Source organism: Maylandia zebra, linkage group LG3 (genome assembly GCF_041146795.1).
Source record: "Maylandia zebra isolate NMK-2024a linkage group LG3, Mzebra_GT3a, whole genome shotgun sequence".
In the NCBI taxonomy this organism is placed as follows: Eukaryota; Metazoa; Chordata; class Actinopteri; order Cichliformes; family Cichlidae; genus Maylandia; species Maylandia zebra.
In genome coordinates, this window is record NC_135169.1 from 20,331,225 (window position 1) to 20,344,772 (window position 13,548).

General features: G+C 44.8%; 1 protein-coding gene across 1 annotated transcript in view; it reads right to left on the reverse strand.

Moving 5' to 3' along the window:
- Positions 1-11,660: 11,660 nt before the first annotated feature.
- The window catches only part of LOC101465848 (type II inositol 3,4-bisphosphate 4-phosphatase), a 33,228-nt gene continuing 31,340 nt past the window's right edge, over positions 11,661-13,548 (reverse strand). Inside the window, exon 26 of the mRNA XM_004573936.5 lies at positions 11,661-11,954. Coding sequence (XP_004573993.3) covers positions 11,834-11,954 — 121 coding nt within the window. The 3' untranslated portion in view covers positions 11,661-11,833. The remainder of the gene's footprint in view (positions 11,955-13,548) is intronic.

A 13,548-nucleotide genomic window follows, 5' to 3' on the forward strand; every position in this document is an offset into this window, starting at 1 on the left:
CAATGATGGACTCTTTGAAGCATGTGGGGATCACCGACTGAGATAAAGAGATGTTGAATATCTCAGTGAACACAGGAGCTAGCTGGTATGCGCAGTCTCTGAGGATACGACCTGGGATGCCGTCTGGTCCTGCTGCTTTCCTGGTGTTCACTCTCTTGAAGGCTCTCCTTACTTCATGCTCGGAGATGACGAGCACGTTTCCGGTGCTGGCAGTATCTTCCTGTCTGCAGCCGTTAGCGCCGCTAACACTAGCATTGTTGGAGACCTTAGCTGCAGCCTCGAAGCGAGCATAGAAAGTGTTCAGCTCGTCTGCCAGAGTCACGGCCGCGTTCGTCATACCGGTTGTTGGTGCTTTATAGTCCGTTATTGTCCTTAGTCCCCGCCACAGGCTCCTAGAGTCACTCTGTTGGAGTTGTGACTCTAGTTTCCTCCCGTAGCGCTGCTTCGCCTCTTTCACCGCCCTCCGCACGTTATATGACGCGGCTTTGTACGGGTCCATGTCCCCCGTCATGAGTCCCGTGTTGTAGGCAGCGGTGCGGGATCTCAGAGCGTCGCGGATGGTTTTATCCACCCACGGCTTCTGGTTGGGAAACGTTGTGATAGTCTTTGTCTCCACGGTATCATCCGCTAGTTTCCCGATGAATCCCACAACCGCTTCCGTAAACACGTTGACGTCATCATCGGAGCTGTTTCTGAACATGCCCCAGTCTGCGTCATCGAGTGCGTCCTGTAACGCGGCCACCGATTGATCCGATTGAGGACGCGGAGGCTGGACCAGACGAGGATGAGGTCGCGGAGGCTGGACCAGACGACGCTGAAGCGGATGCGGAGGCTGGACCCGGCGAAGCGAATGAAGCTGAAGCCGGAGCCGGACCAGGCGAAGATTAAGCCGGAGCCGGACCAGGCGACGGCGAGGATGCAGCAGAGGCCGGACCAGGCGACGGCGAGGATGCAGCAGAGGCCGAGCCAGGCGACGGCATGGGTGGAGACACGGAGGCTGCAGCTGACGTAGATGAAGACACGGAGGCTGCAGCTGGCGTGGATGAAGACACGGAGGCTGCAGCTGGCGTGGATGAAGACACGGAGGCTGCAGCTGGCGTGGAAGCTGGGGACGGAGGCACTGCAGCAGGCGGCGGCATGGATGAAACTGCTGCTGCAAGCGTGGATGAGGCTGCTGGTGGAGCAGCTGGTGGCTGGACGGGCTCCTCGGGCCCCCCAGCTGACGAGGAAGGAGGCTGGACGGGCTCCTCGGGCCCTCCAGCGAGAACAGTCTCAGGACCAGTGGGCACAGGGGCCCCTGGAACACACAGGACAAAACCAGCAGGTGCGAGGACCTCTGGCAGGAACAGATCAGAACCAGCAGGCCCACGAGCCTCTGGCAGGGACAGAACAGGACCAGCAGGCGCACGGGCCTCTGGCAGGGACAGAACAGGACCAGCAGGCGCACGAGCCTCTGGCAGGGACAGAACAGGACCAGCAGGCGCACGGGCCTCTGGCAGGGACAGATCAGAACCAGCAGGCGCACGGGCCTCTGGCAGGGACAGAACAGGCTTCAGCCGCCCAGAGCATTGACTGTGCTCAGGCAGTGACAGCCGGGTGCAGTCCTCAGCTGGGTTCCTAGCCTCCAGGGGTCCAGAGTAGGCTGAGGGCTGAAACTCAGCCTCTGGGGAGGCCCTGGATCGCGTCACAGTCTCTGAACTGGCCAGCTTTTTAGGAATGATTACATTATCATGAGGTTTGTTGCTCTGCTTAGAACAAACTGATGAAACACAGTTCCTTTTAGATTGATTTGACTGAGCTTGTTGTACCGGGGTAGCAAGTGACACAGGGTGCAGGGCTAGTGGCTGCTGAACAGGAGGCTGAACTGAGGGTGACCGAAACAATGGTTGGGATGACGACGGTGGTGGAATTGGAGACTGAGCTTGAGGCCGGGCGGCTAACTGAGCTTGAGGCCGGGCGGCTAACTGAGCTTGAGGCCGGGCGGCTAACTGAGCTTGAGGCCGGGCGGCTAACTGAGCTTGAGGCGAAAGTGGTGGTGGTGGAACTGGTGACTGGGCTACAGGTGGCTGATGAGCAGGAAACACCGGACACTGAGCTACAGGTGGCTGCTGAGCAGGGGACACTGGAGACTGAGCTACAGGTGGCTGCTGAGCAGGGGACACTGGAGACTGAGCTACACGTGGCTGCTGAGCAGGGGACACTGGAGACTGAGCTACACGTGGCTGCTGAGCAGGGGACACTGGAGACTGAGCTACAGGTGGCTGCTGAGCAGGGGACACTGGAGACTGAGCTACAGACGGCTGCTGGGCAGGGGACTGAGCTGAAAGCGGACGGGCAGCTGACTGAATAAACATAGCTCCAGAATAAACAGATCCAGACGGAACAGTCTTAACTCCTGGATCTGAAAAAACATCAGGTGCACAGTCTTCTGAACCAATGGGAAAATAGTCATTCTTAAAACGAAAACTTTTATTTTCCCGAACCGGAAAAACACGAGCTGTAGTGTTCATGTAGCTGGCGTTCACAGCTTTGGGGGAAACAGTCTGTCTATCCCTTGACAATAAAGGCGAATGAAGGGAGACTCTGTCACTCACCCTAGGCGGTTGTTTGAGCTGAATCCCAGGCTCCTGCTGGAGCTGTGAGTGCTGGCTGCGTGTTCGCTGCCTCCCTGTTGAAGAGGGAGTGGCGCTGGCGGAATGTGACGAGGGAGGACTCTGCTGTGGCTGCTCCTGCTGTGATGTGGAAATGCTGGGTGAGTCAGGTGGCACGATAATAATCCCTAACATCTTGTAAAAGGCTTGTGCAGGCGTGAGCTGATTGCTTGCAGGCTCGTAGTAATCCTCCCGGGACCGGCTGGAGCGTTTTTTTTTCGAGACCTGGGCGTCTGCGGGGAGGAAGCAGACGAGTGGGCCGAAGGGTAGGCTGCCAGCGAGGAACGGCAGCACGGAGGCCCTCCAAGCGCTAGCCGGGTCCAGTCAAAACGGGAGCTGCGCTTCCACGGTGAGTCCGCTGGATCCATTACTGGTCGCGTCGTTCTGTCAAGGCTCTGTGTGCGGGCAGGCAGAGATGAGGATCCAAATGCAGGACTCGGAAAATGGAATGTAACTCAAAAAACCTCAGCTTTATTGCTGGCAGGAAAACAAACATGAAGTGAGGACGGAACACTGAGACCAAGAACACACAGGCATAAACTGATGGTACGACGCGACACTGAGCATGGGAAAACACAGGGCTTATATACACAGGGTAGTAACGGGGGAATCGGCAACAGGAGGGAGACACAGCTGGGAGAGATCAGGGCTAACGAGACAGGGGGAACAAAGCTGCACATACTAACATCAGACAGGAACAAGAACCTTCAAAGTAAAACAGGAAACAAAACACACTTTACTAAGACACAGACTAGACAGAGACAGACTTGACACTGACCAAAGGCTACTAAATCATAATCATAATCACAACAGTATCAGATCATAAATCATAATATAGAAAAACACCAAGATAACTGAAACACCAAGTACCAGAGAAACATAAAGGAAAATCCATGATGCAAAAGTACCAAAACATAATGAACTCAAAATACTGGGTCCAACGGACCCAGAACCGTGACAGGTAGTCTGCCATTTTCCTCGATTTCCTGCAACGTTCTGTGGAAAACTGGTGCCAGAATTGTCCAGAATTCTTCGTAGAATTCTGCAGGGAAGCCGTCTGGACCTGGAGCCTTATTATTGGGCATACTTATCAGGGCTTCCTGGAGTTCACTTGGCGTCAGTGGAGAATCCAGTGCCATTGCTTGACTGTCTAGTAATTTTGGAAGAGTTACGTTGTCAAGAAACAAATCAATTTCATTTTTAGATGGGTTTATTTGTGGTGAATATAAAGTTTCATAGAAATCCCTAAAAATGTTGTTTATTCTTCCAGATTTTTTATTTTTTAAACTGAAGCTTCACATAATAAATAAAACTACTGATTGTGTAATTTATGCCTAACTGTGTCAATATTACAGTGCCTTTTATTACTAAAGTAGATGCAGGGTTGTTAACATTGTGGATCTACTCTTAACCAACATCTGCATCAGCATTTTTTTATTAATTAATTTTAGGTGGTTATTGCAATTTTATAAAATTTGTATGTTATACGGTTTTACAAAATACAAATGACATTTTTTTTTTAAATTAAATTTGTAGTTACTGTAGAAAACAAAATTGCATAACTTGTGTGACCCACTTTATGGGCTTACACTTTAGGAATCACTGATGTAGAGTTTGAAATTAGATGGTCATGACAGTGAAAATTGCAACTACATGTTTACTTTGTCCTGTGTGGTCACTAGATGGTGATGTTTGATTGTGTTTGTCCATGTAAATGCTGTAATATCACTTCCTGAACTCACTCATCATCATTGTGGATTTAATTCCTTTTGTTATTGAAATATTAAATTTAAAACTTTGTAGTGTTAAAATTTTACCTTATTATTGATTCTTGGTTGAAGGTGTGCTATTATGACCACCCACTGGTTCCAGATAAATGACTCCATCTATTCAGAATTTAGTTATTATGGTTTTTCTCCACTAAATTATTACAAACAATTCAAATATCCATATTACTAATGCTTGTTTATTTTAGTCAACATCATAAACATTAAATTGGCACAGTTTTGCAATTGAAACTAAAATATAGTACTGATAGTCAAGTTTGCTTATATAAAGAAACTGCAGGGCCGTGCAGAGATGCTTAAAGGGGCGGGTACTAAAAGTTAAAAAGGGGCACATTGAACAGCAACCCCCATTCATCAAGAATCTGAGACTGTATATAGATTTTTTTTTGTTACATTGTTACCCTACCAAGACCACCCATTTCTTTTGCCCTCAGTGTGTGAATGTGTGTGTGAATGGGTGAATGACTGAATGTAGTGTAAAGCGCTTTGGGGTCCTTAGGGACTGAGTATAGCGCTATACAAATGCAGGCCATTTACCATTTACCATAATATTCCAGTTTCAGTTCATTTCCCACAGTTTTTTTAATCTGTTGCTGTATGGTTCCAAGCGCCATCACCAATCTTTGCATTTTATTATTATCTCATAACACTTGTGTAATTAGCTACAATCTCTCCTGTGGACTACATTCTACAGTCTCAGATCAACACAGCCCTGCCCTCCAGCACTATCAGCAGCAGGAGCAGCAGAAACCCCTCAACAGCAACATTGTACCCATCAGGTAAAACACAGACTGTGTTTGGGTTGCATTTTCCCCATCTGTTGACAGTGAAATAGTATGATGTGATTCCATATTAGATTTTTGATGAATGTGTGTTGTTGTTATTCAGCCTGGTTCGATGAGCCCTTTTAACTTTGAGAACCTGCCCCTTCAAACATCTATTCACGGCCCTGGTGTCATTTGTGCAACCCACCTTCTCCCCATCTCTACCTCAACTGAGTTACTCAGACCTCCATCATCAGGACCACCAGGGTCTAGACACTGGAGGTTCATGTCGTAAGTTACCAGTCTCAGTTTATGCTATTTATAAATTGATTCAAAACCACCCATAATTCTGATAGAACAGTGGCAGAATAATGTCCTCCTAAGTGGATATCAGGCTCTTGTAGAGCAAAATTTAGTATTGTGGTCTAGACAACCCAAAATGTGATGTCCACATATGTGGACGCCAGGGGCCCGTTCTTCGTACGTCGCTCACTACATCCAAGATCAAATGACACATCCAAGACCAAATCATCGCGCTAACCGTGAGCTCGCTAATCCGGTTCTCCGAACACACCTGCTGTTGACGATTAGTACAGCTGGATGAAGTAATGTGAGATCACTGGGTGTCGTAAAAGGGGCTACGCATCGATAGTAGAAACATTGATCGGCAACCCTTTGATTGGTCGGCGAAAATGTCGAAGGAGCGCGCTCGGTATTTTTCATCAGCAGAGCAAGAACTCTTGAGTGAGGGATTTCAGGAGTTTCAGAGTTTAATCAGAACGCAAGGGAACACTGCAAAGGCTGCAAAAGCAAGGAGAGAGGGCTGGCAGAAAGTTGCTGACAAATTAAACTCGTAAGTAATTTCATACCACACTATATTATCCAATATTATATTACATTATATTATATTATAATATGTTATATTATATCCCCTTTCACATTAGAGCCACAACAGGACCCACTAGAACATGGGAACAAGTAAAAGTGAAATATAAGAATATTCTACAGAATGGTAATACAGTGGGGCAAAAAAGTATTTAGTCAGCCACCGATTGTGCAAGTTCCCCCACTTAAAATGATGACAGAGGTCAGTAATTTGCACCAGAGGTACACTTCAACTGTGAGAGACAGAATGTGAAAAAAAAATCCATGAATCCACGTGGTAGGATTTGTAAAGAATTTATTCGTAAATCAGGGTGGAAAATAAGTATTTGGTCACCTCCAAAAAAGGAAAATCTCTGGCTCTCACAGACCTGTAACGTCTCCTGTAAGAAGCTTTTCTGTCCCCCACTCGTTACCTGTATGAATGGCACCTGTTTGAACTCATCATCTGTATAAAAGACACCTGTCCACAGCCTCAAACAGTCAGACTCCAAACTCCGCCATGGCCAAGACCAAAGAGCTTTCGAAGGACACCAGGAAAAGTATTGTAGACCTGCACCAGACTGGGAAGAGTGAATCTACAATAGGCAAGCAGCTTGGTGTGAAAAAACCAACTGTGGGAGCAATCATCAGAAAATGGAAGACATACAAGACCACTGATAATCTCCCTCGATCTGGGGCTCCACGCAAGATCTCATCCCGTGGGGTCAAAATGATCATGAGAACGGTGAGCAAAGATCTCAGAACCACACGGGGGGACCTGGTGAATGACCTGCAGAGAGCTGGGACCAAAGTAACAAAGGTCACCATCAGTAACACACTACAACGGCAGGGAATCAAATCCCGCAGTGCCAGACGTGTTCCGCTGCTGAAGCCAGTGCATGTCCAGGCCCGTCTGAAGTTTGCCAGAGAGCACATGGATGATACAGCAGAGGATTGGGAGAATGTCATGTGGTCAGATGAAACCAAAGTAGAACTTTTTGGTATAAACTCAACTCGTCGTGTTTGGAGGAAGAAGAATACTGAGTTGCATCCCAAGAACACCATACCTACTGCGAAGCATGGGGGTGGAAACATCATGCTATGGGGCTGTTTTTCTGCCAAGGGGACAGGACGACTGATCCGTGTTAAGGACAGAATGAATGGGGCCATGTATCGTGAGATTTTGAGCCAAAACCTCCTTCCATCAGTGAGAACTTTGAAGATGAAACGAGGCTGGGTCTTCCAACATGACAATGATCCAAAACACACCGCCCGAGCAACAAAGGAGTGGCTCCGTAAGAAGCATTTGAAAGTCCTGGAGTGGCCTAGCCAGTCTCCAGACCTCAACCCCATAGAAAATCTGTGGCGGGAGTTGAAAGTCCGTGTTGCTCGGCGACAGCCCCAAAACATCACTGCTCTCGAGAAGATCTGCATGGAGGAATGGGCCAAAATACCAGCTACTGTGTGTGCAAACCTGGTAAAGACCTATAGTAAACGTTTGACCTCTGTTATTGCCAACAAAGGTTATGTTACAAAGTATTGAGTTGTATTTTTGTTATTGACCAAATACTTATTTTCCACCCTGATTTACGAATAAATTCTTTACAAATCCTACCATGTGGATTCATGGATTTTTTTTTCACATTCTGTCTCTCACAGTTGAAGTGTACCTCTGGTGCAAATTACTGACCTCTGTCATCATTTTAGGTGGGGGAACTTGCACAATCGGTGGCTGACTAAATACTTTTTTGCCCCACTGTATTTACCACTTATATTGCTTTTCGTCTCTTGGAAAGAGATCCTGGAATACTCTGTTTGTTTGTTCATAACAGCAACCAAGAAAAGGGCAGAGCAGAAGAAGACAGGTGGTGGTCCTGCACCCCCTCGTCAACAAGTTGGTTAAGTGAATAATACCCTCACGGGAAGATCGATATCTCTCTATGAGCACACTGTCGCGCTGAGCTAAAGGATCCTGTCTATCCCGCAATGTACGCTGGATTCTGAGGACTCTCCTTATCAATCTTGCACCTTCTGCAATGGGTTGCTCGCGTAAACGGACAGGACATGGCTGCGACAGGCTTCCCAAATCCACCTTCGCTTTTATAGCCGTGGTCTGCTCCCGAGCAGGTTTACGCTTACGGCTCTGTTGCTACGACAGCAAGTCCCGGATGAGCTTCGGGGAACGATCCAGGATCACGCGAAATCGTCAACAATCAAATCCAGCTAACTTACTTAGCGAGGTACGAAGAACGGGCCCCTGGGCCCTATTTCAGGAAGCTGGTTTAGAAAACTCAGAGTGAAAAACGATACTCAGGGTTGAGTAACCCCGAACTGTCCAACTCTGAATATTCGGTTTCAGAAAGGCTGATAACAATTAGTTCAGTCAACGTGGAGTTGCTTTAACCCCAAGTTAAGCGCGCGCACGAGGATACATAAAGCCCTGATTAGTGGAGCACAGATTAAGCGAGTCACCATGGAGCTGGAGGGAAAGAAGGCGCGGTCAATGTATTTTACAGCGCTTGAGGCCGAAATTCTGATGGCAGCATATGCCGATAACATGCAAATTTTGCAGAAAAAATGTAACACAGCCTCAGCTGCAAAAGAAAGGGAGCATGCATGGCAAAACATAGCCGACAGAGTCAATGCATGAGTGTTAATTTAAACATTGATCTAGGGATTTCCACCCATTTAACACATTATTTTATTATATTTTATTTTTTATTTTATACATTTGATTTTGTGATGTGATGTGAGCGCAGGTGCAACCCAACAGGCCCCAAACGTTCCTGGCAGCAAGTAAAAATGAAATATAAAAATATAGTCCAAACAGGTAAGGTGTAATTGTATTATGAGCCATAGTGCTTGGTCTGTTTGTCCGATGTAAATCAATTGCAGTTAGAGGCTACATTAATTTTCTTTCTGTAAGCACTTATTGAAATTATCTGAGCACATTACAAGTACATATTTGCTTACTCTGTATGCTCAAATGTGACCCGTTATAGCCAACAGAAAAAAAGTGGAGGCCTGAAAAACAGGTGGGGGTCCTCCACCACCACCACTCACAGAGGCTGAGCAGTTGGCTTCCACATTTGTGATAATGTTGGCAGCATCACATATGATCTTCACAGTGCAGAGAACACAAATTAGCATCCATTACTATAATGAAATAATTTGTTAGTTTGAAATGCTACAGGGAACTATGTACCTGTACATTAATGCTGTGGAAAGACTTCCTGTTCACATAGTCTCCTTCATTTACTGAAGGAGCAATGATTGGAATGTGAGTGCCATCTATACAGCCAATCACGCCTGGGAACCGTGAGAATAAATGTAAAATTTAAGTAGTAGTTCAAGTATCACCACATCATGAATTAAGTTTTGTTCATCCTGCTACCTACAACTTTGTGGCATCCCTCTTGATAAATCTTGTGGGTCTATGACCGGGGAACACCACAGACGAGTACAGGAGACGTTTCAGTGCAACTGTAACATTCCTGACTGCGCGACAGACGGTAGCCTTGGAAACGTGCTCAGCGTCACCAATATTATACAGAAAGCTCCCGTTTGCAAAAAACCGAAGTGCGATACAAATAATATGCAATGAACTGAGAGCATGTCCGCGATGTGTCACATGAGCAATATTAGGCCTGAGGATGTTATTCAAATAAATTATAGATTGTGCTGAAAAACGGTAACGTTCACACAGGAAATCATCAGGAAATGATAAAATGTCCAAACGCGCTCTAATCACTCTCTCCCGGCGGAGAGCTCTGCGGAGAATTTGGGCTTCAACATCTACTGGCTCTTCAAGGAAGGAGCACGCCATGTCTGACACTTCCTGCAGTCAGGTTTCTGACAAAGAGGCGGAGAAAGTCAAGGTTAGTTGAAGTAAACCTGCTAGGGGGCAGGTTAGCTTCACGGAGTGTGCCGTCATAGTAACTCACTCAGAATGAATCTAAACTCGCTTTGTGAAACCGAAAACCCAGAGTTTTCGTTAACTCAGGGTATACTTACTCAGAGTTTGCACTAAACCGGCTTCCTGAAATAGGGCCCTGGTCCTAGGAGGTTAAACAAATGTGGGAAAACAAAAACAGCATGTGTGACTAGGGATGGGTACCGGTATCCGGTGCCATGATGGCATGGTTCTGTCATAAATGGTAGTAACCAGACCGACTAGCTTTATTTCGGTGCTTTTTTTCTTCTTCCCTGAGCTGTGATACACTTTAGATTCTAGCCAATCATTTTACGTTTCCGAGGATAGTAGGCGGGCCCAGGTACGTACGTTCTTTTAGAGCAGAGCTACAGATTAAAAATGCCCAAGGCGAAGCGGTCAAAAGTCTGGCTGTACTTCACAGCAAAAGATGCAAACTCAGCAGCCTGCAACAAGTGCTTTAAGGTGATATTGTGACACTGTCAAAGGAGGTAACACCTCAAATCCGATGAAACACCTGGCGACGCATAGCGGTTTTTTTAAAAGCCGAGAAATGCGCCGTATTTGATAGCTGATGGCAGCAGCAGCCGTTCTTCTCTGCGTGAGTAGCTTAATGTTGTTCGTGTGTAATTTACGTTGAGTAGGCTAACCACGTTATTACATTAATGCATGTAAGGTGAACTAGCAAACATCATCATAGCTACATGCGGCTGTTCTCTTGTTTGATGGCAGATGCTCCCTTCACCCTGGCCAAAAAGGCTAAAATGACCAAAGAAAAAGTGGAAAACAGCTAAACATGAGAAGTTTTTGGACAAAGTTTGTGTTTTTTCCTTTGTTTAAGCACTGCTTCCAGCCAAGAGTGATACCATATATGCCCCATAGCTGCAGAAAAGGCTAACATTGTTATCTTTTTGCAAAAAAACAGCTGAACATAAAGAGGTTTTTGGACCAATTTTGTGTTCTCCATTCTTTAAGCACCGGTTTGAGCACCGTGTAAGCACTGGCACCGTTTCAAAAGTACCGGTTTGGCACCGGTATCGGATAAAACCTAAACGATACCCATCCCTAGGTGTGACTTACTTCCCATTTCCAAAATGTTTCACTCCATTTTGTTTACTCGAGAAAAAATGTTTCTTCCTCACAACAAAAGCTCAAAAAAAGCTTAACCAATCCTTAAACAGTCCATGGATGGATTCAACATTATGACAAGGAATTAACTGCATATTAGCGGAAGTGAAAGCAGTGATTACACAGAAGTCTTTGTGTGCATAGAAATAAAACTACAAAAATATCGGCCCGAGCACGTCTCCATGGCTAAACTTGTATACAACAAACACTCCTGACCTACATGGCCAAATTGGAATTTATAAGATGCATATAATTCAGGGATTTCCTTTAACACCAGTGTTGTATTCTGGTCAATGATATCAAGTTATTGAAAGCAGGGATGATTTTAGTAATTTTTTCACATTTGATCAGATACTGAACTTTGATACTTATCAATATTTAATGTTTTCAGTTTACAGATTTGTTTCTGGGGTAAATGAAAAAGTGGAGACAATTTAGCAGATTCATGTGTTTTTGGAGTCCCAGACCACAATGACTTGTGCTGCTGCATATATCATTACCCATTTGGTTTAATTTAATATTAGACAGAAATAAGTCGAGTGTTTAAGTGTTTATTGCAGAAAAATGTTGGTCATTCAAATTTCCACACCCACAATCAACATTTTTATGAACACAGAAATAAAAATAACACTGTCATCACATTATAAAACAAATTAATGATAAAAGAAATTATATACACATATGTACATAGATAAACTTTATGCATTCTTATCCATAGCTGCCATCTGGAGGTCTGTAGAGTTTGGGGAAGGTGAGAAGCTGGACGCTGCTGAAGGCAAACTTCCTGCTGCCAATGTTTTTCTCCACGTTCTCCATCCTGCAGCCATCCCTGCATACATACAGAGCAGGGCAGAAAGAGACACAAATACACAAATTAACATTGAGTCATGGACATACAATGGTTTAAGATTAGCATTTTTCATAAATATCTAAAACCAGTGGCAGTTTTGTTTAGCGCTGCTTGTTTAAAAGATTCAAAATCAAGAGGAAAAATAAAATAAAATGTAAATTGCTGAAGGATAGGAAGAATAAATGAAATTAGAAAAGTAAATAATCACTCAACCATGAATACATTTTCAGGAGAGAATAGTTAAGGACACTGGACCACATGAAGAACCACTTCTATTTATGTTTTGTAGGACATACAAGAGATTTAGGAGACTTTCACCACTTTTCTCATCCATCTTGGAGCAACTGTAACCTCATTATTTACTCAGGGATTAGTAAACTATTTTTCATCAACAATTTTATTTCATTTTAAACTTTGATAACAGAACTGAAAAATAAATAATCAAAAACACACACACACACACACACACACACACACACACACACACACACACACACAAAGACAAAGGGAGGTTATCCTATTCTTTCTTTGCACACCAATCCCCACACCACCACTCTCTCATTACTCTGTTCTTCAAGTTACAGAAAGCCAGCTTGTAAAGGGGGACCAAATACAATCAGATTGATGCAATTTATCTAATAAACCATAGGTCACTTTTTCATAAAACACCAACTTAGCCATCGTCATTGGCCACTCTTCATAGGGAGGGGGTCTTCTTTTACCGCCAATGTCTTAGCAGGACCTGTTTGGCCGTAGTAAGAGCCAGAATAATCCATCTTTTTGTATAACTGGAAAAGTCTCCATCAGAAATTTCTGTGGTTATATCAAGTATGGACAGTTTTGGTGAGATACCAAATCTCCTTTTGAAAACACTGAAAATTACCTCCATTATGTTTTCCCACCAATCCCGAAGTGCCGAACAGCTCCATAAGATATGTAAAATCGAAGCGTTTTGACCATCACCTTTCCAACAATCGTCCGTGGGGGCCAAGTTCCATTTATACAGTTGTTGCGGTGTTCGATGCCACCTATTGATTATCTTAAGTTGAATAAATCTACTGCCTGTTTCTTTATACACAGTGTTAACATTATGAATACATGAATCCCATTCAACTGAAGATATGTCCAATGCCATGTCCTGGGCCCAATAGCCCTTAACTTTAAGGAGAGGGTCAGCTGACCGTTCTTGCAATAAATGATAAATTTTAGAAGTGATACCTTTACCCAAGGGTGATCTTGAGAGCAGGACTTCCATAGGGCTGCCCACAGGACAACTCAAAAGGCCACTTTGATAATGAACTATGCATTTGGACATATCTCCAGAATTGATTATGCTGCAACTTGTATAACTCCACAACTTTATCAAAGCTTAAAAAAACATTTGGTCCCCCAGTCAAACAAATCTGATACATAAAGGATGCCTGCCTTACGCCACTGTAACCAGTCAACCGATGTCCCTCCAATTAAAATTCTTTTATTCCCCCATAGGGTTGCCGAAGGAGATTTAATAAAGTCCCAGCGACCCGCCCTATGTAATTTACACAACAATGTCTTCGCATTTGCAATTATAGGA